Genomic DNA, 25,233 nt, shown 5'->3' on the forward strand with positions numbered 1-25,233 from the left:
AGCCTAGATCACATGCCTTTTCCTTACTGGTCCTGAAGTCTAGAAGCTATATCAGTTCATTTTAAAGTGTGTGACCAATGCTATATTGGTGACAAAGGCAAGAGAAAGCTGCTACCACAACCTTCTGCACTGCTGTTGTGGTTGGTTGGCAGAGATAAGCAGGTTGAGTTCTTCTAGCAGTTGCAGGCTGCATCCAGCCAAGTCATGCAGCATATCCTGCCTTGCCTTCCAATGAGCTCAAGGTGGCATGCATGGTTCTCCCTCCCTCTTCTTATGCTAGCAACCCAGTGAGGCAGGTTAGGCTGAAAGACTGACTGGTCAAGGTCACCCAGGGATTTGAACCCTGGCTGAATCTTGGTCTCCCAGGTCCCAGCTTGAAACTCGAACCCATTACACTTTAGATTTGCTGAAATCAACTGGTGTTAATTACATCACCTATTACATTTATATTTGATGTTTGGGAAAACGTATATGGCCACGTAGGAAATCTTCAAATTTGGAAATAACAGAGGGTGTCGTGTTACCATGATTGCACCCAGATAAGAACACCTGAACAAGTAACATTCTTTTGATTTTTACAAATAAGGACACGTGTGAAGCATATTTGAGGAATCTTCAAGCATTGCCCAACATATGGTGCCAACTACAAGGAGAATTTAAAACATGCCTGCTTGCAGCAGTAGAGTCTTTGATTTTCTTTCCTTCTAAGGAGGCTAAGTGCTGTTCCAATGCATCAAGAAGGCTGCTTGGTGCCTACAAAAGAAAATCAGTAGCCTTTGAGAAATTAAAGGCAAAAAATGTCAGGTCCTCCAGTCGCAAAGGATTCAACAATAAGCAGGTAAATACAGGCAGAAGCTCTTAACAGCACCATCGCCAAAATTTTATTTAAAATGCTGCATGGTACATGTGGCCCTAGATTGCTCATTTAAAAAAAAAAAACAACCATCCATGCATTGAAGAGAAATACAAAAGGACAGCACAAGGAAAAAATGGCACATTCATGAATGAGTAGTCTCTCTATGTTCCAAGGGTAAAACTTGAAAGCAGCTACTAAGCCACATAAACATGTTAATGCACTATTAATCTTTGCCAACCTGAATTAGTATTTTGGGTGCAAATGCTTATATAGACAGCTGCACCTCTAATACAGAATTTAAACTGATTTTAAATTTAGCAACCTACTGCTTCAAAGTATAGTAGTTTAGCAAGGATCATTAGCTTTGAAACAGAGCAACTGAGAAACGTTCTGAAGTCTGACGATGGAACCAACAACAGATTCAAACCCCATTTTTTAAAAACCCCTCCAATTTAAGAACATGGTAACAACCAATTAAAGCATTAGTGATTACACCAAGGTTTTCTGATTATGACAGGCCAAACGGACATGCATGACAAATGCATAAAATCATCTACCTGAGAAAGATCTGGTATGTCTCCTCTGTCTATCCCCACTTGCTGTAACAACAAATAGATTTAATAAGATATAGGCCTTAACCATGTTTGGCTAAAGACAGGATGAAGAAAGCACAATGAAGGTAACATGAAAGGGGGAAAAAGGCTGTTCTACACACTATGAAGGATCATATCACTCAAGAAAAAAAACAACCTGTAAAGAAAAATATAAACTTGCTTACTTTAGTGTGTCAACGGTATATATCAATAACGCCGAAAGCAGCCAAGGTCATTTTTAATGATGTTGCCAAAAACACGTGCAGATTTTACCAGCTCTGCAGTCCTTCACTTTTTGTGTCATATGCTATTGAAGGGGATGAAGAGCCTCTTTTCTGAATAACAAGTGATCAAAATCTATCCTGACCAGAGTTACTAGGAATGGCCTTTTCTTTACAATATAGTTTATTTCAGCAATGGAATAAGCAAAGTTAATGCTAATAAAACAGGTTTCCTGTTGGACTCCTGACGGCTGTTTGTATCCTTGGAACTACAATCCTGGTCAAATTGCAAGCTTGTGCACACCCCTTTTGCTGCTGCCATCAAGACTGCACCTTTACATTTAAGCAGCAACCTACAAAGAACTGCAGAAGGAAACAGGGAGCAGGGCAGAGAACTTATGAGAACCTTTGCCACTCATTCTTTCCCCAATGCAATGAGCTGAATGTGTGTGTCGGAGGGTGGATGTGAGACTGAGCTCAGAACAAACATTCTCTGTGACCCAACTCACCACGCACTGCACCTTAGTTGCAGAAATAGACTGGGGCTTCTTCTACAGCTGTGGCAATGGGAGGCAGGAGGGCCCAGGAAAAAAAGCAAGTGGAAAGGTCATTTTATCCCCATCTGCAGTGTTATTACGGGGAAGGGGAGAGAGCTCCGAGCTCAACTTCTTGTCCCAGGTGATGTGAGGATGCATACACAACACTTGCCAGCAAATGCTTTTGAGTTTTTTTTAGGGGGTGGGGAGAGCTGGATATCACAATAGATATAGTCCAGGAATGACTAGCCTTCTTTGGTCTGAGAGCAGCATTTATTGTTGGCAACCCTCTAAAACAAAAAGTGGGAATAGCTAAAGTTTCATCCTTTTGCATGTCACCACTGCTAGTAGGTCAAAGCACTGCAGAAACAGGAAGGAGCATTCCCTCGTTTCTAGAGTGCTTTAACATGCTAACAGTGTTGGCACAGGAGGAGAAAAGTTACCACCAAATATGCTGTGGGCTAGCATTTCAATATGCTTTGTGGGCCTGAGGTGGACTATGGGCTTACAACCCCTAATATAGACCCTATTCTCCCCTAAATATCCCACGTGTCCCTTCAAAACCCATTCATTGTCACTGAAGCTTAGAAATAGCATTACACATATTAAGTTAATGCAAGATGGAACAATTCTCCACCCCAAAACATGAGTATACTTTTTTCCATGTGAGGAATTATCTAAGAAAGGCATGCAGGGTTGAAACTTGTGCAGGATTGCCATCCTTCCATTCTATATGTAACAGCTCAAAATACTTGGGTGTACACCACCACAAGGCTGATTCATTCACACACATTACTTGGTGTCATATGATCGATCTCCTAGGCAGCTCTGAATGAACCAATATTCTCCCCGCACCCTAACTTAGTGTAGATGGGTCTTTAGCTCACTTTAAGCATTCTAGCTCAAAAATATTGATCACCATTTGATCTCCATAAAACTCTCATTAATAGCATCTAGTCATTTTGAATGATGGCAGAACTGGATGGACCAGTAAGTTTTACCTCTGCAACTTTGAGAAACTCAGAAATCCTTGTCATTCTAGTCAGAAACTTCTTATATATGTCAAGGCCTTCTTTGCATTGATTCTTTTTCATGTCAAAGTATTTTTCTACAAAATAAGAGAATTTAAAAAATAAGAGTCATCAATGTATTTGTTTACAGTTTAATAGTGCTGATGTCATTTAAACAAAATGCTAAACCATTACAAGAATTACCCTAGCCACCTCCTTAGTTTGCACATTACCCCCTCCTCTGGTGCAGCCACAAGGAGATTTGAAGCTTTTTTTTTTTTATTAATTGCAGTTTGGTGTGTCACCCAAAACCCTCAACTGTTGTTAATCTTAATGATGGTTAGTGAAAAACCCCCAGCTTGGACAGCACGACAAACTGCAGTTAATCTGAAATTGAAGCAAAAGCTTCTAAAGTTCTCAGTGCAGCCAAGCTCGTTTTTTCTTTTTCTTTTTTTGGAGGGGGGGTGAGTGTGCAAGCCTGGGCTAAGTTCATTTTTGCCAACCTCAGCTATGGCTCACCCTAATATCCAAACCAGCCAAATGAGTAAACCAGTCACAAAGATCAGAGGTGTTTGCCAAGCAAATGGATAACCTTCACCCTTCACCAAACTCTTCTTCACTCTATCATGTGTTTATGTTTAGGCTCAAGAGCTGGAGATAAGGTGCAGGAACAGCAGTTTCAAAGTAAGACATAGTAGGAAGCCTCAAGTTCTCAGACTGAAGTAAAAGTTAGACTCATAAGTCTATGGTTATAGTTAGAAAGTAAAACCCTGCGTTTGCAAAGGCTGTATTTAAGTCACTCTAGACATATTACTGAAGAATGACAACATGTTAAGAATTTGCACTAAAGAACAACTCCTCTTACTCAAGCCTGATTTTGTTAACGGTGACCATTTCGCTGGAGCAGGCAGAAAACCAGACACCAAAAAGTGATTGCAATGTGACTCCTTCAGTCCAGAAATCTATTTTACAGTAAATGCACAAAATAGAGGGTGTCAACAGCCAGAAGGGAATGGTATTAATCTTGTGCAAATCTAGTAAGTGTCAAAATTGTGGAGTTACTGAATGCAATTTTCAGTGTTCACAGACTAAACTCAATCAAGTTTATTTATTTACTTTTACTTTCACCTATTTGGCAGGAGTTTGTCAGCATTTGTTGTATAGTAGTAGTATACCAAGCTTTATCCAAATATCTCAGGGTGATTCACAGCATAAAAATGTGGAAAAAACCCAGAGAGTACATAAAACTAAAACAAAACAATAACCACCCCCTCTCACAATGATTATGATTTCAGATAGAAATTAAATATTCAACCTGGTGTAGAAGGGACAGGCAATCTAGGAACATTTTCCTCAACAAAACATAACCCAAAACAAAATCCCAAAGTTATTCTAATGTTGTGAATGAGCATGTTCTGCTGCATGCTGCACCACAATCCTCATTTTACTTTAGAGAAACCATTCATGTTATAAGCAATCCATGAGAACCACAGTGGCCTACCAAATGCTAGTAAGTAGCTTCAACTTTTTTACTGGCTCAACTTTCATTCCTGTATGGACAACCCAATGCATAAAGATTTAGCAGGTAGGTACATACTGTATACCAAAGTGAATATAATAATAATGGCACAACTGGGCCATACCGTACCATGCACTAATCTTATTGCAGATACATTGCATGGAGAATCTAAGAACAGCCCTGCCGAATCAAACCAAAGGTCCATCTAGCCTAGCATCCTATTTCCAACAGCAGCTAAACAACTGTCTCTGAGAAGCCCACAAATTATAGCACGAAGAAAATAGCTCTTTCCCATTGTTGCTCTTGTTGACTGCCCCAGTCCCTTTCAACTGCAGCCTGAAAGCTGGAAATACATCAGGTGAAACATTTTTACCTTCAAAGATTAAGTGCTTCAGCTGCTATATTTCTGCTGCTTGGGACGCCATTAAAGAGAAGCAGGAGCATACAAAGGAGTTGCCTACCCATGCCTAACAGGATTCATTGTTTATTTGTACAAATGCATATATGACTGCCACACACTAACTTTCCTATATCAACTCCAGCATTTCCTCTTCACATTGTATGTGGGACAAACCCTATTCAGAAGCACAAAGGAATGCCTAGCCAACTCCACTCTCCTCTGGAGGTATGGCAGCTCTCCATGAGGAAGTGTAAAGTATTCCAACCCACAAATTCCACTTATGAAAGCCGCCCTAAGGAGACAGTGCCAAAAGCTAAATTAGTTAACAAAATTGTCACCTTCCCTAAGATCCAAAGAGAAAATTGTCAGCTTTGCAGATTGGTTGTGTGGTAGCTGGACAAGAAAATTATAGTTCAAGCAAGTCATTTTTCATGCCAAAAATACTCCAGACTAGCTTGCGTTTAGGCACCTACATATTTCTGTTTACATGTAAAGAGAAGCAGCTCTTTAAGGCAGTTTAAAATTGTCTTGCAGGAAGTCAAAACAAAGATCACTGTCTTGCCTACTAAGTACAATGAAGAGATGTAAAAAAAGTAGTATTTACCCAACAGGTTAATAATCCCTTCATTATACGCTGCAAAGAGTCTAATGGCATCTTTGAAGAGAAGCATGAAGGCAGCATTAATTACACCATTTGTAAGTTCATTGCTGTTGACCTGCCAGTGAGAAGAAAGAAGTTAGTTCAGTTTGAAAAAACATCCACAGCTATCTCCTGTCTTCAGTAAGCAGGGCAAAGATCGGTCTTGCTTTTTGACATTGTGCACTATAAATTTGTGACATGACAACCTGGTGAAATAAAGGCTCTCATTGGCTTTGGGAATTCTGCAGCAGTTGCACAAGTCTTAAAAACACGCAAGTGGCTTTCCAAACGACAAGGGTGTGTGCCAGTGACCCCCAACTACAACGCAGGTGCTGGGGAAAGTTGCTACTGTAGTTGGTGCTCTCAGTTCCTATCAGAACATCTGTCTCTCGCTCCCAAGAGAACATATAGTTTAAGATATTTAGCGTTTGCCAACTCAGAAAAATTACTGCTTGCATCACCAACACATATTAGAACCAAACATTTTCTTCCACATAGGAGACTAAATTTGAACATTTTTTTTACTGCCTTTATCCAGAAAGGGCAGAAATATAAACAGGGCATTAAGAGGTAGTGTTTTATGAAACCAGGAGTCGGTAGTCTAGCCTTTATCGATGCCGTAACTGAAACACTTACATTGAAATCAAGAAGTGCATCCATCTGGTTTTGTATTATTGGTACTGTTTTTAGGAGTTTCTCAGTATTCATAGTCCTCATGACTCCATCAGCACTAAGAGAAAGAAGAAGTGAGAAACACATCAGTAAGCAAAACATATTTGGCATGATGCACACAGAGATGGCTGACACAGGGTGTTCTGCTCTTCTCCCTCCCCTTTCCCCTGCCCCTGCCACCCACATGCATGCATAAAAGCAATATGCCAGTCCACTAAGGATAATAGGAGGCCTGTGTCCAGCTCACGCTCTCTGCCCAGTCCATGGAATTTGTCTGAATACAACAGGGAAAACTGGATGTCTTGCCCCAACTTCCAGCCCCAGGAGTTGGGGGAGTGGGCCTGCAAGGAGAACTCCCATGGTATTTCTGGCCTTTTGACTCTAGGTGTAAATGGTTTGGGGGAAGGGGAGCTTAGTGCTAACGCTGGCAAGCTTTGCAGTTTCATTTGGATGTTAAGTTATTGGATATTGGTAACTTCATGTTTAGATATGCAAGGCATTTTAAAATATTTAAAATCATTGTGTAGTCGTATGCTACAGTGATTGTATTTGTGAGTTAAACTACTTAACTCACTCCTACTCTAGGTTTTTAAGCAGGGGTTGGATGACCATCTGTCACGGATGTTTTAACTGAGATTCTTAAAACTCAAAAGTATTGCATGGGGGGGGGGTGTTGGACTAAATGACCCTCGGCGTCCCTTCCAGCTCTGATTCTATGATTTTATGATTCTACTTGCTGTGAAAGCAAGCAAGAAGATCAACAGCAAGAGAAACATTACTAAGTTGAGAGTAACTCAAGATCTATCCAAGTTCCTAAGTGTCTCAGTCAAGTTTTTAAAGGTGTGTCATGACTATTAAACATTTTAGACTCAATTAAAGGAACAAAAATGGCAAAGCAGAATTCTACTGATCTTTCTATTTTTTATACTCTTAACGTCAGTCATTTCAAATTTTCAAGAACACAGAAGTCACAAGACCTTTGAACTACTTTCAGTACAAGTTGTATCAGTTGGTGTCCAATGAAATCACTGTGTGAGTTGTTCTGCTTGTGCAAAGGAACTTCTCCTCCTGTCCCTCTCAACCCCTCAAATCTACTCTGCCCTTAGGTAATAATGCTTATGAACTTCCTATAAAGCAGTGAATAGTCACTGTTATAGCAGTATGATGGACTAGATTGACATCTGGTCTGACACAGCAAGGCTCTTACGTTCATATCACATGCTGCCTTTTAAACTTTCCAAAGTTTCAAAAGAAATTTGACAGCATTTGCTGTTAAAATAACACAAATCTAAAGCTTCCTTGCCCGTGTAGAACTAGTCACATAGTTGACTGCAATCGCAAGTGATTACAGATGCAGGGCTGGCAGAGACAGGATAAAAGCCTGATAGCACAAGGCACAGGGATGGGAGCAAAGGGCTGGACTTCTATGGAAATGCAGATGCTACTGGTGAAGAGCTTTTGGAATGTTTCTTCTCCCAGACTACTTGACAAAACACCAGCATTTAAAAGCTCATTCAAATACGCTCCATAATGTTGACTCCCTCTAGTATATACTTTTGAGTTTTAAGAATTGTATATCCAAAAATCTTTTCGAAGACTGCCTTCCTTTCTCAGCCTTCATCAACTTAAAAGCCCTTGCTGCCAGCTTAAAAATAAAAAATAAAATATTGAGCTTCCAACTTCAAGTCCAGAATTACTTCTTAATTAAACTTGCTTGTCACTTGGCACTTTTAATTGTCAAATTTAATATGACTGTCTTGACAAAATGTGTTTTGTGGAAGCTGCAAAACTCACTGCAGTTATTTAGATCAGCACTACATCAACCCTCTGATCTGCAAAGTTCTTCCTTTCCCAAAAGCACACACACATGCACATAGCCTTCTAATTAAAAAAACATACGAATAAAAAACACCTGGGAACCAAATCATTACCTAGCTGGAACACAAAGCACAGTGGTGTAAAAACAGATCTTGGTTCCATTGGTAGCAAGACTTAACCTTTTAGAGGTCAATTATTCGTTTGAAGTTGCATTTTTACATTTAAGTAAACTTATGAGTAATTAGAACAGAAGCTATAAATGGTAAGCTACACCTTAAAATAAATTTATTCCAGACAATGTAATCCTTACCCTCTTTTTACTTTTGTGAAATCAAAAGCTACTTGTCTGTAGGAAACTGCTTTTTCATTCAAATACCTGCTATATCTTCTGATAAATGTGGACATATCATACCCTAAAGAAGAGAAAGACAAAACAAATTAGCTCCCTGTTTTGCATGAACAATTATGACTAAACATTAAGAACGTAACAATTTAAATTCACAGGATCATCATTTGGACCCTATGGACAAATATATCTAACTTACTGTGAGAATCAAATAAATTAAAAGCACAGATTTCCATATACAAGTGATTTTAGACAAAGACATGCCCTGAGCTTCCTCTTCTCCCACATTTCTCCTTTGACTAAATTAGAACTTGTACATCTCACTCTCTAACTGTAGAAATAATTTTATGGGCCAGCTTCATTAGCTGCATACTAAAGATGATGTCTGTGTTATCTGTTATTTCCTTATGAATGTTAATGAATTTGCTTATGAATGTTAATTCGGGGGTGTGTGTGTGTGGACATTTTACTATTCAACTGCAGGCTGTTGTAGAATATAGAGAAGTTCAAATATCTTTTAAGCACTTGGGAGAGGTCTCCACCAGAAGGGTTACACTTTTCAGAATGATAACTGAGTCCCGAAGCAATGATGCTGCTATAAAGACACCTTCAACGATGTCATGACTCACTTGAAACAAACCAAATGATTTACCTTGCAATCCACTTTTGTCCAAGAAATTGCTCAAGTTAAACAATGTGTTCCTGGAAGCCAGATACTGGATAAAACGCTAGAAGGGATAAAAAGACTTTGGATTATTTGACTGGAATTGTACGTAGCTCTTTCTGTGTATCTTATCATTAACATAGAGTGACCTAGGTCAGAATGCCTATAAGCCAGGCTTCCCCAATCTGATACCCTCCAGGTTTTGGAATTACAGCTTTCATTAGCTCAGCAAGCACAGTTTGGGTCTCAAACTACAGTTTGGTGTAATGTCTGAATTGATTCAGCTGTGATGTGGTGAGTACAGAAGAGAAATCTTCTCAAATTGTCCAATCCAAATAAGCAAACCAGAGCAGTTCCCATGCTGGCCTCTCACGCACGGATCCAAAGGCACTTCAAATGCCTGCTTTTTAAAGCGAACTATCCAAGTTGATGAGCTAGAGCTATTTAGAAAGGAATACCATCCTGGAAGTAAAAAATAGGTATTCACCTTGTAAGTCGAACCACAGTGCATGCAGTCTCAAGAAATGTAAGGCTAGTTCTGAATACAAATATTTTTGTGCTCATCCTTTTAACTGGGGTGGGCATAGTGTGTTCTCTTTCATTTTCTTATATTTAACTTGTAATAGTGTCATCATGCTGCGGTTTGCTTGGTCACAGCAAGTGGCAATATGAAGTATAGAGTGATGAGAGGCAGTGAGTGGGCAGCCCAGTTGAGCTTCAGACAAACAGCTGAAACAGGATGCAGCAGCCACCCTGCTCTGCTGGCTCCACTGTCTGCCAGCCCTGGGATGTCTACCCAAAGGATCCACAGTCCAAGGCTGGCTGTCACTGCTACTGGCCATCTTCTTCATCCCCAGCCAGCCTGGAGATCATCTGCTGCTTCCACATCCCAAGCAGCTGGCACCGTGGCAATGAGGAAAGTTGCCAGAAGTGGCAGCCAGCCAGCATGTGGATCCACTGCTATCCCCTACACCACGTACCAGGCATTGCAGATAAGTCAGCAGCATGCAGGATAAAGGAGCACCCCTCAGGAGAAGCAACTGGGCCAAAAGCAACATCCGCAGCGTTCCAAGGCTGCCCTTAATGCACACACCCTGCCCCCTTGTTCCTTTGCCTGAGTCCTATAATGACTGACTACACAGACACGAAAAAAAACACCCAAGGTGGACAAAGGAAGCCCATCCATCTTTCTCACGGCTGCAACCCTTCATTCAGCCTGGGGATTGGTAAGATTTAAAGGGGAGTGTGGAGTTTGGTGAGCAATGCAAGCTGGAGCACAGCCCCCAGTATATACTGGGTGAGCATTTTAGGTCTTGTTTTACTGCTGTTTTTATATTTTTCTTCTTGTTGTATTTTTTTGTGTCGTCCTATAAGTCACTTGGAAGCACTGGTGTAAAAATCAGCAAAAGACTATATTAAGATAAATATATATTCTAGCACACATTGAATCCCATTTGGACAAGAAGACTGGATCACTACAACTATGACCTACTCTGAACAGTGAATGAACTTACATGCATTGGTGAGATTTAGCCAGTAAACAATTTAACCATGTGGTAAATGATGCAGACTTCAAATGACTCATATTAGTCCCATTCATTCGTCAGCCAGCCCACAAGTGCCGTTTCCTTCTCTGGTTACACCCTCATCAATGCCAAATACATGAACTGAGCAGTATAAATAAAACTTTTGTAATAGCATAGTATGAGGTAAGGAAGTGTTTTAAGAATGAGATCGTGAATGTATTTCACATGGTGATGTGGCACCATTGTTCTGCAAAATGCCCTACTTCTTCTCCCCTCCCCCTTCAACAGGAAGGATTATGGTTCTGTGATACAAATGAATTCAGGCAATATGTAGCCAGAAAAATTAAAAAATAATCATTCATGTTCAAACACTATCCTCAGCATTCTCCCAAGTTATGACTGACCACATGCATTATGGAAATGCACAACTGAACAAATGTGTTAGTAGTTTTACTGAAGGGGTGATATATATTTAACCAAAACAAAACAAAAAACCTGTTTTGAGATGTGGAACCTAAGGAAGACTGTGGAATGCAAAAAGCAACATTACTCCTCAGAAATTATTGCAAGCTGATTATTTCTAAACTGCCCCTATTACTTGTTCCCACCCTTTTTGAATTTTCTATAGTTCAATTCTATAGCTGTAGACAAAATTAACACTAACAATTTTAATAATACTATAGATCAAGTTGTTCACACTTGATCTATATCCTCAATGTCTTTCGACCAGATCCCTAACCACTGGCCATGCTAGATGCAGTTAATCTGAGCTGAAGTCCTGAGGAATACAGGTTACCAATCCCTGTTTCAGAGACACTTACAAACTTATTTATGGCATGTAAGTGATCAAGATCATCCAAATAAGCTTTCACAATTTTTGCCAGGGAACATGCATTAGTTAAGCCTCAGGCTGTTATTAAATACCATTCATTATCCCCAATGCAGGGCAAAAAGCCAGGTTGCACTGAATAAGCCAATTCTCTAATGTATGAGTGATCTGCAGTAATAAGTTACCTCATTTCCGTACACCATTAGATGGTGTGTTGTGATGAGTGACTTGAATACCACCACCCAGCTACTGTTCATTGTCCTTTCGAACAAGCTGTCCGCCAACTGTGGGATATTTACGTTCATCTCATTTGTGCACTGTATTAAATCTGCAACACAAAGAAATTCTCATTGATATTTAAAACAGCAACAGGTTCCATTCAATGAGTGAGGAGAGAATTCTATGGACTACTGGCTGCATTTGCACATCACGTTAAGTCATAAACTGATTTGCTATGGAGCAGAAGCCCACTACTATACACTGCTGAATTACTCTCTTCATCTAGCTGGGAGCCATAAACCTTGAGTCCTGGCTTAGGGTGATGAGTCAACCAAGGCTCATTATATTATTATTTATTGAACTGATTAGTCTTTTTATGAAAACTCAAAGCAACTTACAAAAATAGCATACAATCAAACCATGTTTGTTCTCGCAAACAAACCAGAACTGCTAAGTCAGTAACAAATCTTGGCTTAACATTGTGGTTTGTTTGGTGAGAAAGACAAAAAGGACTGGGTTCCAATAGTCACACTAAACCAGGGTGTGCAGTTTCTTGTTTCCAGCTCAAAGGGAAGAAAGCAACAGGAGTGATTCAGCAGTGTGCACTAGCAAGCTGCTATGTCGTAGTAAGTTTATGGCTTTCTATGACATGTGAACACAGCTGCTCATTTGGTGTGGGATTTCCAGGGCACCATCAGATGATGCAGGGAGCATGAGACCCAAGAGTAACAGTACACTCTGGAGCATATGCCCCAGTATCCTCTGCACAATGCAATGATCCCCTGGCAAATGCTCAGGGTTCCTCAGATTCCCTGAAGGATAACAGTTGAGGGGGCGGGGAGATAGAGAAAATGAAGCAGGTAACTAAGACTTTAGAATGAGGTATGCACTGGAAGCTTTTCGTTCAGAAAAAGAGGGGGTGGAGACAAAAGTTTAATGAAACTTATGAACAGCATGCAGAACAGTTTCTATTCATCCTCACCACACCAAAATTCAGTGAAACTGATGGGTGGTAGATACAGCAAAAAGCAATCACTCTTCATACAGTGCAAAATTAACATATGAAATTCATTAACATCTCTATTGAAACAGTCTTTTAAACTTATGTGAACAGAAATAGCACATGACATTCATGAAAATAGAGTATAAAATGCAGAAGACCCACACTGACACCTCTAGAGGTGTTCTTCTCACACAAGAATCCACCCAGACCTGCCCCCAATATAGCCAACAAGAAAAGTTCTTACTGATGTCTTAACTGCAAAGTGATGTAGCCTGAACTTTATCAAGTGCATGCCATAAACAGGGGCTGTTCCATGTGCCCACAGATCTATTTTCATGGTTATACAGAACCCCAAGTAAAGGTTCTTAAGACTTTAATCATGGGGTTTCATATGAGAGAAGACTCAAGTTTACTGTACTTAGACCATCTATTCTAGAGCTTTACATGTAGTAATCAGATATCTAAACCAAAACCAGCGTACTTAAACTTTACAATCTGACCATGTTAATAAAACAGGGCAGCAACATTTGGCACCAGCTACAGTTCCTAAACACATTTCGAGCAAAGCCTGTAGTATACACAGTAGTAGTCAACACATGCTACTGAACTACCAGGTCCAAAAGACAGCTGTACATGGAAAAAATTACATTCTTCTTTGGTGATCACTTGTAGCCAAGTAAGATTGTCATCCATGCATGAAACCACAGCAGTTTGAAAATCAAAATGGTTATGTTGTGAAAGCCAGTTTGTACTAGTCCTCCCTGTCCTACAATATGCTACTCCAATAGTTCTGCTAATACAGCCAAAGTAGGCTAGTTGACTATATCAGTGTGTGTGTGTGTGTGTGTGTGTGTGTGTGTGCGCACACACACACACACACACACTTGATTTCTGGAGACCGAGTGATAGCAAGGCCAATTGCTCCAAGCCACAAGTATGCAACTCAAGAGGAATTTAGCCATGTTAAAGGACTTGAAGGAGGAATAAGAAGACAAAGCAGACTTAACAGGCTAGAGACATAGCAAGCAGGTCATTTGTTTATTTTCAGACAGATTGTACCATCAGAAAGATTGGGAAGTTGCCTTTGATGATCATGCTTCCTTCCCCACAGCAGAAAATGGCAAAAACCTTATCCAATTTTGCAATCTTTGTGGACCCAAAGCCACTGCAAAATTCACCCTAAGTACCATTGGGGGGGGGGAGTAACATCTGAATGGCACCAAAGTAGCTTTTCCAACAGTTTCACAAGCAGCAACTTTCCTTTAAAAAAATGCAATTCTAGTTCCCCACTGAAGTGCTGCATAAAATGAGTCATGTTTGGAACCCTATCTGTATACCGCTAGGGCCACTTCAAACTAAACTCTTCCATATGCAAGCACTGAATGCAATACTATGTTCCAAATATTAATACATGCCTAATGTGAGAAGTGGCTTAAATTTACTCATGGGTGCTGGAATCATGTGAGAACCCAACTTTTCTCCCTTCAAAATAAAACAGAAACAAGGAAAACAAAAGCCAGCCAAAGGCTTTGACCATTAGCAAGAATAAAGCTCAACACCAATGCTTTCTTCAAAGTTAGAGACTTATCTTTGGCAGCCATAGAAATACTTAAGCGATTTAGCAGATTAAAAATGTTAAAGCAGCATTACAGTCATCTAACCTAGCCGGGCTGCCAAGATTTAGTTTAATGGTTTTAATGTTAGAGAGCCCAGGAAGAAGAGAACGGAGGAGGCAAGGGCAGAAGACAGCAAAACAGTCTACAGGAAAAAACACACAGAAGCCAACCCTTGGTTTTCTTCTTGCCTGAAAATTCTGTAAATGGAGTCTTAGAAATAAAGACTTTAAAATACTCATTGATGTAGTATTCACTGTTTCCTTACCAGCCCAAATAGTTTCCTGCCTCCAACTTTCATGACTAAAATGTTAGCTTCCAGTTGCTGTCAACTGAAGCAACTTGTAAAAAATCCAACCACTGTTCAGCTTTATATAAAGATGCACTATTCTATAGGTTTTGTTCAAGACTCAAGGGGCTATAAACACCTAGCTTCCAAAGACCTTTAAAGTTTTGGCCATATGGAGAGTGTTACTTATGTGCTGGTTCAAGACGAGGGTTTGTAAAATAGGAAAGGAAACACGAAGCTCTCTGAATTCAACTTTTGGTTGGGGCTTACATCATTCACACCTACAAAAGCAAGCTGCAGACCAAACACATGCCAAAACTATTAGTTTTGTGCCCAGTGTCTGCATATTTTCTGTGTTTTCATTGCCGCCTCCAAGTTTCACTTCATACAATGTTCTCATTCATATCCAATAATCTGGAAGCATTTTTAAGTCTCCAATCTACCATTCTCTGGGAAAGAAGCCCCCCTCCCCACACCACATCTGGACATGTCAAGAGCTCATAAGGTTTGATGGGCATTGTGGAAATTTAACTAAAAAGAGAACACATAGCATTTGGTCTTCCACACCTGTTGAGAAACGATTCATTGACTTCTGAACATGAAGAAACTCTACAATACTGTAGGGCTAGTACAAAGACTAAAAGCAGTTTTCAAGATAAGTTCAGTATAGGGCCACTGCCTAAAATGATATATCCACGTGAAGTTCGTTTTGCGCTTCTACCCTGCAATGATTCAGCACACCTAGCAGTGTTGGGATATCTCAAAGGTTTACCTCAGCCAATGATATACTGGGCAGGAAAATGCAAAACACAATATCCTGATACAGATGCACAATATCCTGATACAGATAAGTTATGCAATGTTCCACAGGAGAAATTTGATACAGGGATGCAGTTTTTGGAGGTAGAATCAAACATAAATGAAGTTCAAGCTTCAGTTCAACCACATTTAACATATAACAAAAAATGTATCATGCTTTAGTAATAAGCTATTCAAAGAGCAGAACACTAAGATAAGGAGTGGCTTCATTTCCTGTCAAAACCCTTTAGGCTAGCACTGGCAAAAGAATACTTTTAAAAGACCAAGATATTTAAGTACAAAAGAGGAGAGATTTGGGTCCCTTTGAACAAATGGCCCATGCCAATTTGCTGCTTGGAGGTATTTTCACAGGACATACAAAAAGTATTTAAATTTTAATTATATCCTATTTTTATAGTTAAGGTGATACAAAGACCTGTAATATTTTGCAGATAAATTATTGTGGTACAAGCAGCCTTAAACCACATACAGTGGTACCTCGGGTTACAGACACTTCAGGTTACAGACTCCGCTAACCCAGAAATAGTACCTCAGGTTAAGAACTTTGCTTCAGGATGAGAACAGAAATTGCGCCACTGCAGTGTGGCGGCAGCAGGAGGCCCCATTAGCTAAAGTGGTACCTAAGGTTAAGAACAGTTTTGGTTAAGAACGGACCTCCAGAACAAATTAAGTTCTTAACCTGAGGTACCACTGTAAAACCAAGATGCCCTGTTTTAATAGACACTGCAGCATGTCACATGCATTCAGTGCATCTCAAAAACTGATGGCAAGATCTGCACAACAGCTCTAGGGACTGACCCAAAGGGCAGCAACTGAGCTCCAATTTCCTCCAGCTTAAGTTCCTCACTCACTGACTCACCTTCCCCACCACAAAAAACCCCCACTTCTGGGGCTCTAAGAATGTAAGAGCTGTGCTAGATCAGACCAGAGCCCTATCTAGTCCAGCATCCCCAAACTCTCCTTTACAAAGCCAACTTCCTGACTCTTTTCTGCTGAATTCAGACTTCCGAGTCTCACAACTTCAATTAAAAATCTAGTCCCTAAAGCAGCAGACAGAAACACACAAATTAAGGGGACCCGACAAGAATTAGAGAATTTAATGTTTAACTTCACATTTTACTTCATTTGACAACTGACCTGAAATTATCAGGATGGAATAAGCCCTATCCATAACTTTACATACTGTGAGGTAAAGGCACATTAATACCATAAAAAGGGTGGGGAACAGTAAGACATAGTCCATACCTGTCTACCTTTTTATGTGGCCCTTTGAACTTTATAGCCTTATCAAATTGCTTTCACCTTGATCTTTATCAGGCCATTATTTCATCTCTGTGGGGGATAATTAGCCACGTAAGTAATTTAAGAGATGCAACTGTCCAAAGGGCAACACCTACACAAGACTGGTAGAAACAAAAAACACGTTTCTGCCTCCTCACCAAGCAAAGTATAGAACAGCGTAGAACAAGACGAGTGTAGAACAGCCTTTCTTCAAAGCCTTCTCACTATAATTTTGTGAAACAAAAACTTACTTGACTATTTTGAGCAAGACTGGAGTTGCCTTCTCCGTGTACTTTTTCTAAAAGGAGACAAGCAAGGATCATCCAGGGAATTGCCTGGGAGTGATGAAAGTTCCCCTTTCTGTTTATTTCCAAGTTCCTTAGCATGTTTTGCACAGGACCTAACTGGGAGTGCTGATGAGGGAACAGGAAACAAGTGTACTTGACAATCTCTCTGTGTTACAAAGCCCAATTGACTAAGTGCTCCTCCTCTAAGAAAAAGTACCTAACAACCCCCAAAAATTTAAGATCCCTAAGGTTGTCTCAGTATTTGTATGTAGACCCTTCAGAAACTCATTACTTCCATCTTCCAGTTAATTTAAGCTTCGGTATCACCAGGGAGCATTTTTTTTATTTCATGTCCCAATACCATTCTGCTTCAAACCCATGAAGGGGAAAACTTTTACCGTACTGTTACCGCCCAGAAAGTTAGGTAGGTCCCTTAGCTCTGCTGTGAGATGTGGAAAGTCCCAGGAAATACATGTGAAGCAAACACATGTTTATCTAAAGTTTTTTAAATAGTAACATATTTCACTAAAGGTATTCAGCTGCAGACACAAGCACAGTGGACCAGTTTAAGGTACTTCTTCCATGATCCCTCATAGCAGAGTAAGATTGTGACCATGAACAGTGAGTCTGTAAGTGACTGTGGAGGCCAATTCTGGATCCACACATCCTTCCACAGTGGGGACATAGGTTTCCAGGCAGCAGGTTAACATGGTGAGGGTTTGCCAAACGTGCCTTCCATTCAATCGCACACGACTAGTCCAAATAAATTGATGTTAAAGAATCATTGCTTTGACACTGGTGATCTTTGCTTCTTCCAGTACACTGGCATTAGTTTGCCTTTCTTCCCAAGCGATATGTAAAATATTCTGGAGACACCGTTGATGGAATCTTTCGAGAAGTTGGAGATAGTGTTTATAAGTGGTCCATGTTTTACATGCATACAGTAAGGTTGGTAGTGCAATAGCTTTGAAAACAAGCATTTTGGTTTCCCTGCAGATGTTCTGGTTCTCAAACACTCTGCACTTCAATTGGGAGAAAGCTGCACTCACAGAGCTCAGGCGATGCTGAATTTTGGCATCAATGTGGAAAGGTAATTGCCAAGGTAGGAGAAGTGATTGACACTTTCCAATGTTACACTATGCCACTGACACAGGTAGGTAGCCGTGTTGGTCTGATGCAGTCAACATAAATAAAAAAATATATAAAAAATTGTCCAGTAGCACCTTAGAGACCAACCAAGTTTGTTCTGGGTTTAAGCTTTCATATATTTTTATTTATTTATTTCGTATGCCACTGACAGTTTGCTATAATATTTTAATGTAGGTGTGGGAGGCCACTTTCCCGACACCACAAGCAGTGGGAGACATTACCTGATGGCAGGATTCAATTCTGCTGGGTGTTGCTTCACCAATGCATTCCTTGTGGGAAAGGCACCGGTGACACAGACCTGCAACCAACAGGACTGATCCCTCTGTCACCAGTTTGTGAACAAAATACAATCTTGCCAGTGTGTGCTTTGCTAATTCAATCTTTGCAGGGAAGACACTGGGAAAGTAGATCCCTGCAGCCAGCAGGTCTGAACTCTTCATTCATCTGCCATTGAGTGGAGAGTTCAATCCTGATGGGTGCTGCTTCATGAGGCTTTCCGCCTGGGGAATGTGCTGGTGAAGCAAACTCCACTCCTCCGCAGATCAACTTTGACAGGTGGGTAGGACTTCCCATCTATCAGCCACTTGATGCTATCATGATGTCAGGTGACAGAACATGAGGGTGGCCTCATCACCTGCCAAAGTTGGCCCATGGGTGTGGGGGGTGGATAAGGATCTGGTTCCCTAAGCCAGATGTAGTTAATGCTTTAATGACACATGGATAGCTGGGCTACAACACTCTAAACACAACCCAGGACTTGATCAGCCCAGCGTGCCATGTAAATTGGCTTGGAGCCAATTTGATTCCCTCCCTCTCTTTCTTTTTTCTTTTCCTTCTCCTCCTACGATGAGGCTACATTTTAATATTTTAATGTTTCAATATTTTACTGTTGTATTTTAATTTTGTTTTAAAGTTGTAATCATTCAACTTGTTTTTATTATTGCTTGTAAGCCGCTCTGAGCCCGGCCTTGGCTGGGGAGGGCGGGGTATAAATTATTATTATTATTATTATTATTATTATTATTATTAAAACATCAAGCATTATGTATCTATAATGCTGACATTATTGAAGGTGGCTTTATGGAACAGTATACTAAATATCCTCCATTATTGCCATGATGGTTAAATGGAACCTTCCACAGTCAGAGGAAGGAGAGACAGCAGTGAGGGACAGCTCTTGACTGCATGCCCCGCTTGAGCTTCCTGGAGGCATCCTATTAGTCACTGTTGGAAGCAGAACGTCAAGCTAGATGGACTTTGCCGATGCAGTAGGACTTCATGTTCTTACCAATAAGCACCAAGGCAGGAGGGAGGGAGGGAACGTCAGCGACGGTGGATGCCTATTGCCCCTGTTGCTGCTGCAGCTGGCCAGCCAGCCAGCCAGAAGCGCGCGAGCGGAGAGGGGCGCATCCAGCCCCAGCCAGCCAGCTGCCCGCCGCGGGCAGGAGGGAGGGAGGGAGGGAGGGAGCATCAGCGACGGTGGATGCCTATTGCCCCTGCTGCTGCTGCAGCCAGCCAGAAGCGCGCGAGCGGAGAGGGGCACATCCAGCCCCAGCCAGCCGCCCGCCACGGGCAGGAGGGAGGGAGGGAGCGTCAGCGACGGTGGATGCCTATTGCCCCTGTTGCTGCAGCAGCCGGCCAGCCAGCCAAAAGCGCGCAAGCGGAGAGGGGCGCATCCAGCCCGTTGGAGAGGAGCGCGGGGGCGCATCCCCGGTGGCTCCCAAGCTGACCTTGCCTGGCCCGGCGCCTTCTGCGCTGCCAAAGGGAGACTCACCTGCTGCCTGCGCTGCGCCGGGACTAACTCGAGCGGGGCGAGGAGAACACACACTCGCGCGCACACACACTGAGAGGCAAACTTGCCGCAGCCGTCGACGTCGCGGGGTTGGAAAGCGCGGAGATGCAGGTAGGGGGCGCCCCTCGCAGGGCGAGCGCCGGAGGGCCCGGGCAGGCGCTCTTGTCACCGCCGGGGCACTGGGGGGGGGAGAAGGAAGGAGCCCCGTCTGAAGAGCCCCGGAGCCTGGCCTCCCTAACTGGGAGTTGTGGGGAGGGAAGTGTGCGCGCCTTGCTATTTTTCGCCGAAACAAAGCTCCCTCTTCCTCAGAACCCGCCTTCACGCGTTCTTGCCCCTACGGAGACGCACACCGCGTGTTATGAGTTGCTCCTCGAAGTCAAGTCGCAACTGTATTAACGGTTTTAAGAAAAAGGAAACAAACTTGCAAGACGTTTCCTTCTTGTGAAGCAAGCCCTTGGGAAAATCGTCTTGCGAAGCAACTCAAAAACGGAAAACCCTTTCGTCTTGCGAGTTTTCCGTCTTGCGAGGCATTCGTCTTGCGGGGCACCACTGTATATTGAAAATAACTGTGTACAGAACCAGATTTCATGGATCTTTTCACTGTTTGAGGTAGAGAATAAATGGAAGGGAGCAGCTCCCAGGACATCCATAAATATTTTGCTAGCTGGGGAAAGATAACACAGTACTATGGCAGCTGCCAGGAGCTTCATGAGCCAGTAGGGATACTTGCACATTTCTACTCTTGGGGCAATCACAACTCACCAAAGGAGAGCAGCCGATTCCAAAGCAAAAAATAGCTGCAATATATGTTATGTGCCTTCCGGTTGTACCTTGCAGCTCAAAAGCAACTAATCAAGAATCAACTACTCAAATTGACTGGCATTAGACTAGACAGAGGGCAGGGTGGGGGGGGAGAGATGCAGCACTAGAGTTTGGCTGCTTTCAATTTTGGTTTTAAAGTAAAGGTCAATTCAGGTTAACATATTGAGTCATAAACAATTATACACACAATTATTCATCTTAAAACCCGTCAGATCTTTGCAGGTATCTCAAACCAATCAAAAAACACTTTTACAGGAAATGCAGGAATCCATACAGTTTAATGACAAGACAATCCTGAAAGGGTATGAGTGCAACATTAGCTAAGAGGCTTATCACTTGGGTAAATATCTTTTGTAGGAGGAAGACAAAAGACATTCCTAGGGGCTGAAGAAGCAGAGGCAAGACAGACTTTGACATCAAAAGTCTTAAATCCAAATACCAGGAAGTTTTAGACAACTATGCACTTAATCAAAGTTCACTTCTCTTCCTGTTATTAAAACAAAAGGAATGTAGGTCTTAGTGTTAATTATAAGCCTTTTGGTAGTCATCATCTAGCATCCTTCACCATACTAGCAGGTAGCTGCACTTAGAATTGTTCAGTGTACAAATAACAACATTCAAGGTTTCCCTAAAGTTGCCCTCCTTGCCACACTGCTCTTTAAAACATGCTGTTTAGCTGGCTGGGGCTGACTGGAACTGAAGTCCAAAACATCTGGAGGGCACCAGCTGGGGAAAGCTGCTTTAGCAATAAGTTTGTTTCAAAGCATGCAAACAATTGGGGGTGGGTTTACATAACTTTCACAAAATTTGAAAAAACCATGACACAATGGTTAGAGTGTTTGACAGGAAGCAGGGAAACCCTGGTTCAAACGCCCACTCAGCCATGAAATTTGCTGAGTGACCTTGGGCCAGTCAGTTTCTCCTTCTCCCCGAATTCTCTCACAGGGCCACTTAGGAATAGAATAGGGAGAACCAGGTTAAAGATTATGATTTATTTTTATATCCCACCCTTCCTCCAATCCAGAGCTGGCAAAAAAGATCAACTAGAGGAAACAAGACACATTATAATGAGAGCCATTAAAACCACAGAATCACAAATCAGATACAGTGGGTGACTATAGCATACCCCAATAAAAGCAAATTTCAATTAAGATCAAAAAGCTTGGACAAATAAAAATGTCTGTTTAAATGTACCTACCACGAGAGCCAAATGACTGTCACTTGGAAGAGTGTTCCATAAACTGAGTACTGCCAATAACACAGGTTGGATGGTAATGCGAGAAACTTCAGTATGGTACTTAATTCTCCAGACTTCAATTAAATGCCATTGCAGGTACATTACAAGAAGCCAGATGGCCTTGCTGAGGATTCTCCCCTTCCCCCCCTTCCCACTGCAAGCTCTACAGCAGGCATGTCCAAAGTCTGTTTCGGGGGCCTAATCTGGCCCGCCTGTCCGTTTAATCCGGCCTCTGTGGCAGTTTATTTCCTGGGCTAAAATCTCCCAAAAAGCTCCAACAACTTTGTGTAAAAAAAGCTCAACTCTGGGGTAAAATTGTATAAAAAGCTCAACAACTTCCAATCCTAAAAAGAGTTCAACAACTTTGGTTGGCCCTCATGCATGTTCACTTCATCAAATCTGGCCCTCTTTGGAAAAAGTTTGGGCACCCCTGCTCTACAGTATGATCACACAAAGGACACCTCAGTGGCTATTCCTCAGTTTTGCAGCTCTACAGAACTGAGGCACACAGATGTGGGCCAATTTACATTTATATGGATTTATTTTTTAAAAAATCTAGTTCTTGCAATGATTGGCGAGACAGCTTCAAACTGTCTATACTTATGGACAACAGCTCTCCAGGTTTTCAAATAAGAGCATTTCCCAGCAATATAGGCTTCAAGATGATATAGGTTACTTGTCCTCCAAATCTGTATCACAATATGGCCAGGAATTCCCTCTTCAACCCTACTCCACCAACAGTGAGTTATTTAGTTAGATTTAAAACATCCAATGTATTACTTTGCAAAGGAATAGCCATCTTAACTCTGTGGTAGCTAAAACTAGAGGTCCTATGGCACATTAAAGACCAACAAGTGTATTGGGGCATAAGTGCTCATGGATTAATGTCCACTTAACCAGGAGATCATTGCATTTGATCAAGTTTATTGAAACCCAAAAGGTCTGAAAATAAGGCATCCAAAAATATCATGAGAACCACTTCCTTTCTTTGAAGAGCCTCTGATGTCATAAAAGGAATGAATAGCACTTGAACTGCAGCACTGTACAGGCTACAGTAATGTTTCCCAACAACATACAGACTTCAAAATGATGAAGCACTAAGGCCTCAGGAAACTGATGTGGCTGCTGAGAAAGTTAAACTGTGACAAGACTTAAAATATGCCATGTAGGTTACTGATCCAAAGTTAACTACTGCTGTTCTTCAGACTCATGCCTTTTTCTAAAGAGAACAAATTCCATTCAAGTTTTCATATATCCTGCAGAGCCAAGGGTCAATGGTGAAAGCATGTTAGCTAGGCTCTCACTGAAGAACTGCTTAACACAGCTAAGCAGTTTGGGGTGTATGGCCTCTTGTTGATGAAAAACCATGCCAGAGTTCAAATGTTACATATATTCCCAGACATATCTGCTGAAACAACTTAGTATGATAATACAGGAGGTATGTGAACAGTAAAAAATATACCCAATTATCTAAGAAAGCAGCACTGAGAATCAAAGCAAAGTCCATCACTAATGTCAGCTATGCAAATATACCAACAATGAATATTGGAAATACATGTGCCTCTGAGTAAACATGAAATGGACTGAACTGCATGGACCCTAACCACCAGCTTCACAAATAAAGCTGCTTGGCCACCACAACTGTGATTAACTGTGGACTAGATGATCCTCCAAGACCATTCCGACTCTACAGTTCTATGATTCTATGAACACAAAATCAAGGCACATGAACATCAACAGTTAATTAATGAGGGGGTCTTCCAAATACTAAAGATCTTCCCAAAAGGTTTTTAATTATTGACAGAAGCTGACTTATTTGTCAAATGTAAGATTAGTCAAAATGTGTTTGTGGTCTATTGTAATTTTGCTGCTGGTATGATATACTGTTACCATAATCGGTTTTTCCAGTACACGATTTGACTTCCATAAGAGACTGTCAAAAAAATGGAATGAAAAACCAGATAACTTACTTTTATTCAAAATGAGGCATCCCTCAGTAAACCCAGCTTTGTTCCCTTGTTCAAACGTCTGAGTACAAATGCAGGCCAAAGGAGTATCTTGAGTTAGGTAAATCCAAAATCCATAGTTGGACAATTTATCAGATACCATGTTACATAAAGCAGGGAACGAGAAAAACGGTTCTCAATGTTTCCCACTTATGATGGCTATTTATAACCTCCACTATCAGAAAATGAATGAGGGAGTGCTGTTGCTCTTGGTCCTGCTTATGGACTTCCCATAGTTAGCCACTGCAGGAAGAGGAAGCTGCACTAGATGGGCCTTTTTCAGCTAATATTTTATTATTATTATTATTATTATTATTAGGCTCTTCTGCACTGTCTAGTAGTCCACTGTCACAACACAAAGTCTCTCCTCAGTATTTTGAAGCACCACACACATTGGTCTACCTTTCAAAAACATTTCTGTTTTTTAACATTGATGAGCCATTTTATTGTCTTTTTCAACATTAATATCAAAAAACGTCCAACTGCTTTTATCTTTTCTGACTTTCACAATACTCTTTGCTGTATTCTTTTTATCTCAAGCTATAAATTGTGCTAGGGAGATTTATCATTTTCTGGGTTTAAATAAGGGATCAGCTGGTAGACAGCCAATACTTTGTGCTGTACTATATGCTATGATTAAAACTTGTTGCAGAGATAAAGTTACCACATGCTGCACTATGCATCAGCTCTCAATGAAAAAAACTGGGAAAGGCAAACAGAATAAAGCTGCCATTTAAGAGGCCCTTTAGGCAAACATTAAAAGGTACAGCTTCTCTTACCCCACTTTTTATTAACTCATCATACCAGAGGCAGCTACTGACCCAAGTCTGAGGTGGCTTGCCTCAGAGGTGGGCAGACTTCAGGCTTGCAGGATCAGGATTGTTTTGTTCTAAAACCTTGAGGTCCATCAACCAAAGCCTGGGGCAAAAAAGCACTTAAATAATTAAATTCTGTGTCCAGGAATTTGTTTTGATCACCACATTAAAATGGAACTTATTACCCCCCCACAAACAAACAAACAACCTCCTGCTTATCCCAGTTTCCATCATTTCAGCTATAAAATTTAGGCCAGGAAAGAGTCATTTT

General features: G+C 41.2%; 1 protein-coding gene across 11 annotated transcripts in view; it reads right to left on the reverse strand.

Annotated features, from left to right (window-relative positions):
- Window positions 1–25,233, reverse strand: part of PICALM (phosphatidylinositol binding clathrin assembly protein) — a 66,961-nt gene that overhangs the window by 28,741 nt on the left and 12,987 nt on the right. For 10 of the 11 annotated variants that reach the window (XR_008330097.1, XM_053385523.1, XM_053385526.1 and 7 more), the window contains exons 2-9: window positions 11,816–11,958; window positions 9,264–9,339; window positions 8,576–8,678; window positions 6,412–6,505; window positions 5,740–5,851; window positions 3,208–3,314; window positions 1,414–1,455; window positions 668–753 (exon numbers count right to left, since the gene is read on the reverse strand). Coding sequence is in view for 10 of the 11 variants with exons in the window: in XM_053385523.1 (XP_053241498.1) it covers window positions 668–753; window positions 1,414–1,455; window positions 3,208–3,314; window positions 5,740–5,851; window positions 6,412–6,505; window positions 8,576–8,678; window positions 9,264–9,339; window positions 11,816–11,958 (763 nt within the window). In the remaining variant the exon portion in view is untranslated. The remainder of the gene's footprint in view (window positions 1–667; window positions 754–1,413; window positions 1,456–3,207; window positions 3,315–5,739; window positions 5,852–6,411; window positions 6,506–8,575; window positions 8,679–9,263; window positions 9,340–11,815; window positions 11,959–25,233) is intronic. The other variant, XM_053385532.1, reaches the window with a different exon arrangement.

The sequence above is a fragment of the Podarcis raffonei genome, chromosome 4 (assembly GCF_027172205.1).
Source record: "Podarcis raffonei isolate rPodRaf1 chromosome 4, rPodRaf1.pri, whole genome shotgun sequence".
NCBI lineage: Eukaryota > Metazoa > Chordata > Lepidosauria > Squamata > Lacertidae > Podarcis > Podarcis raffonei.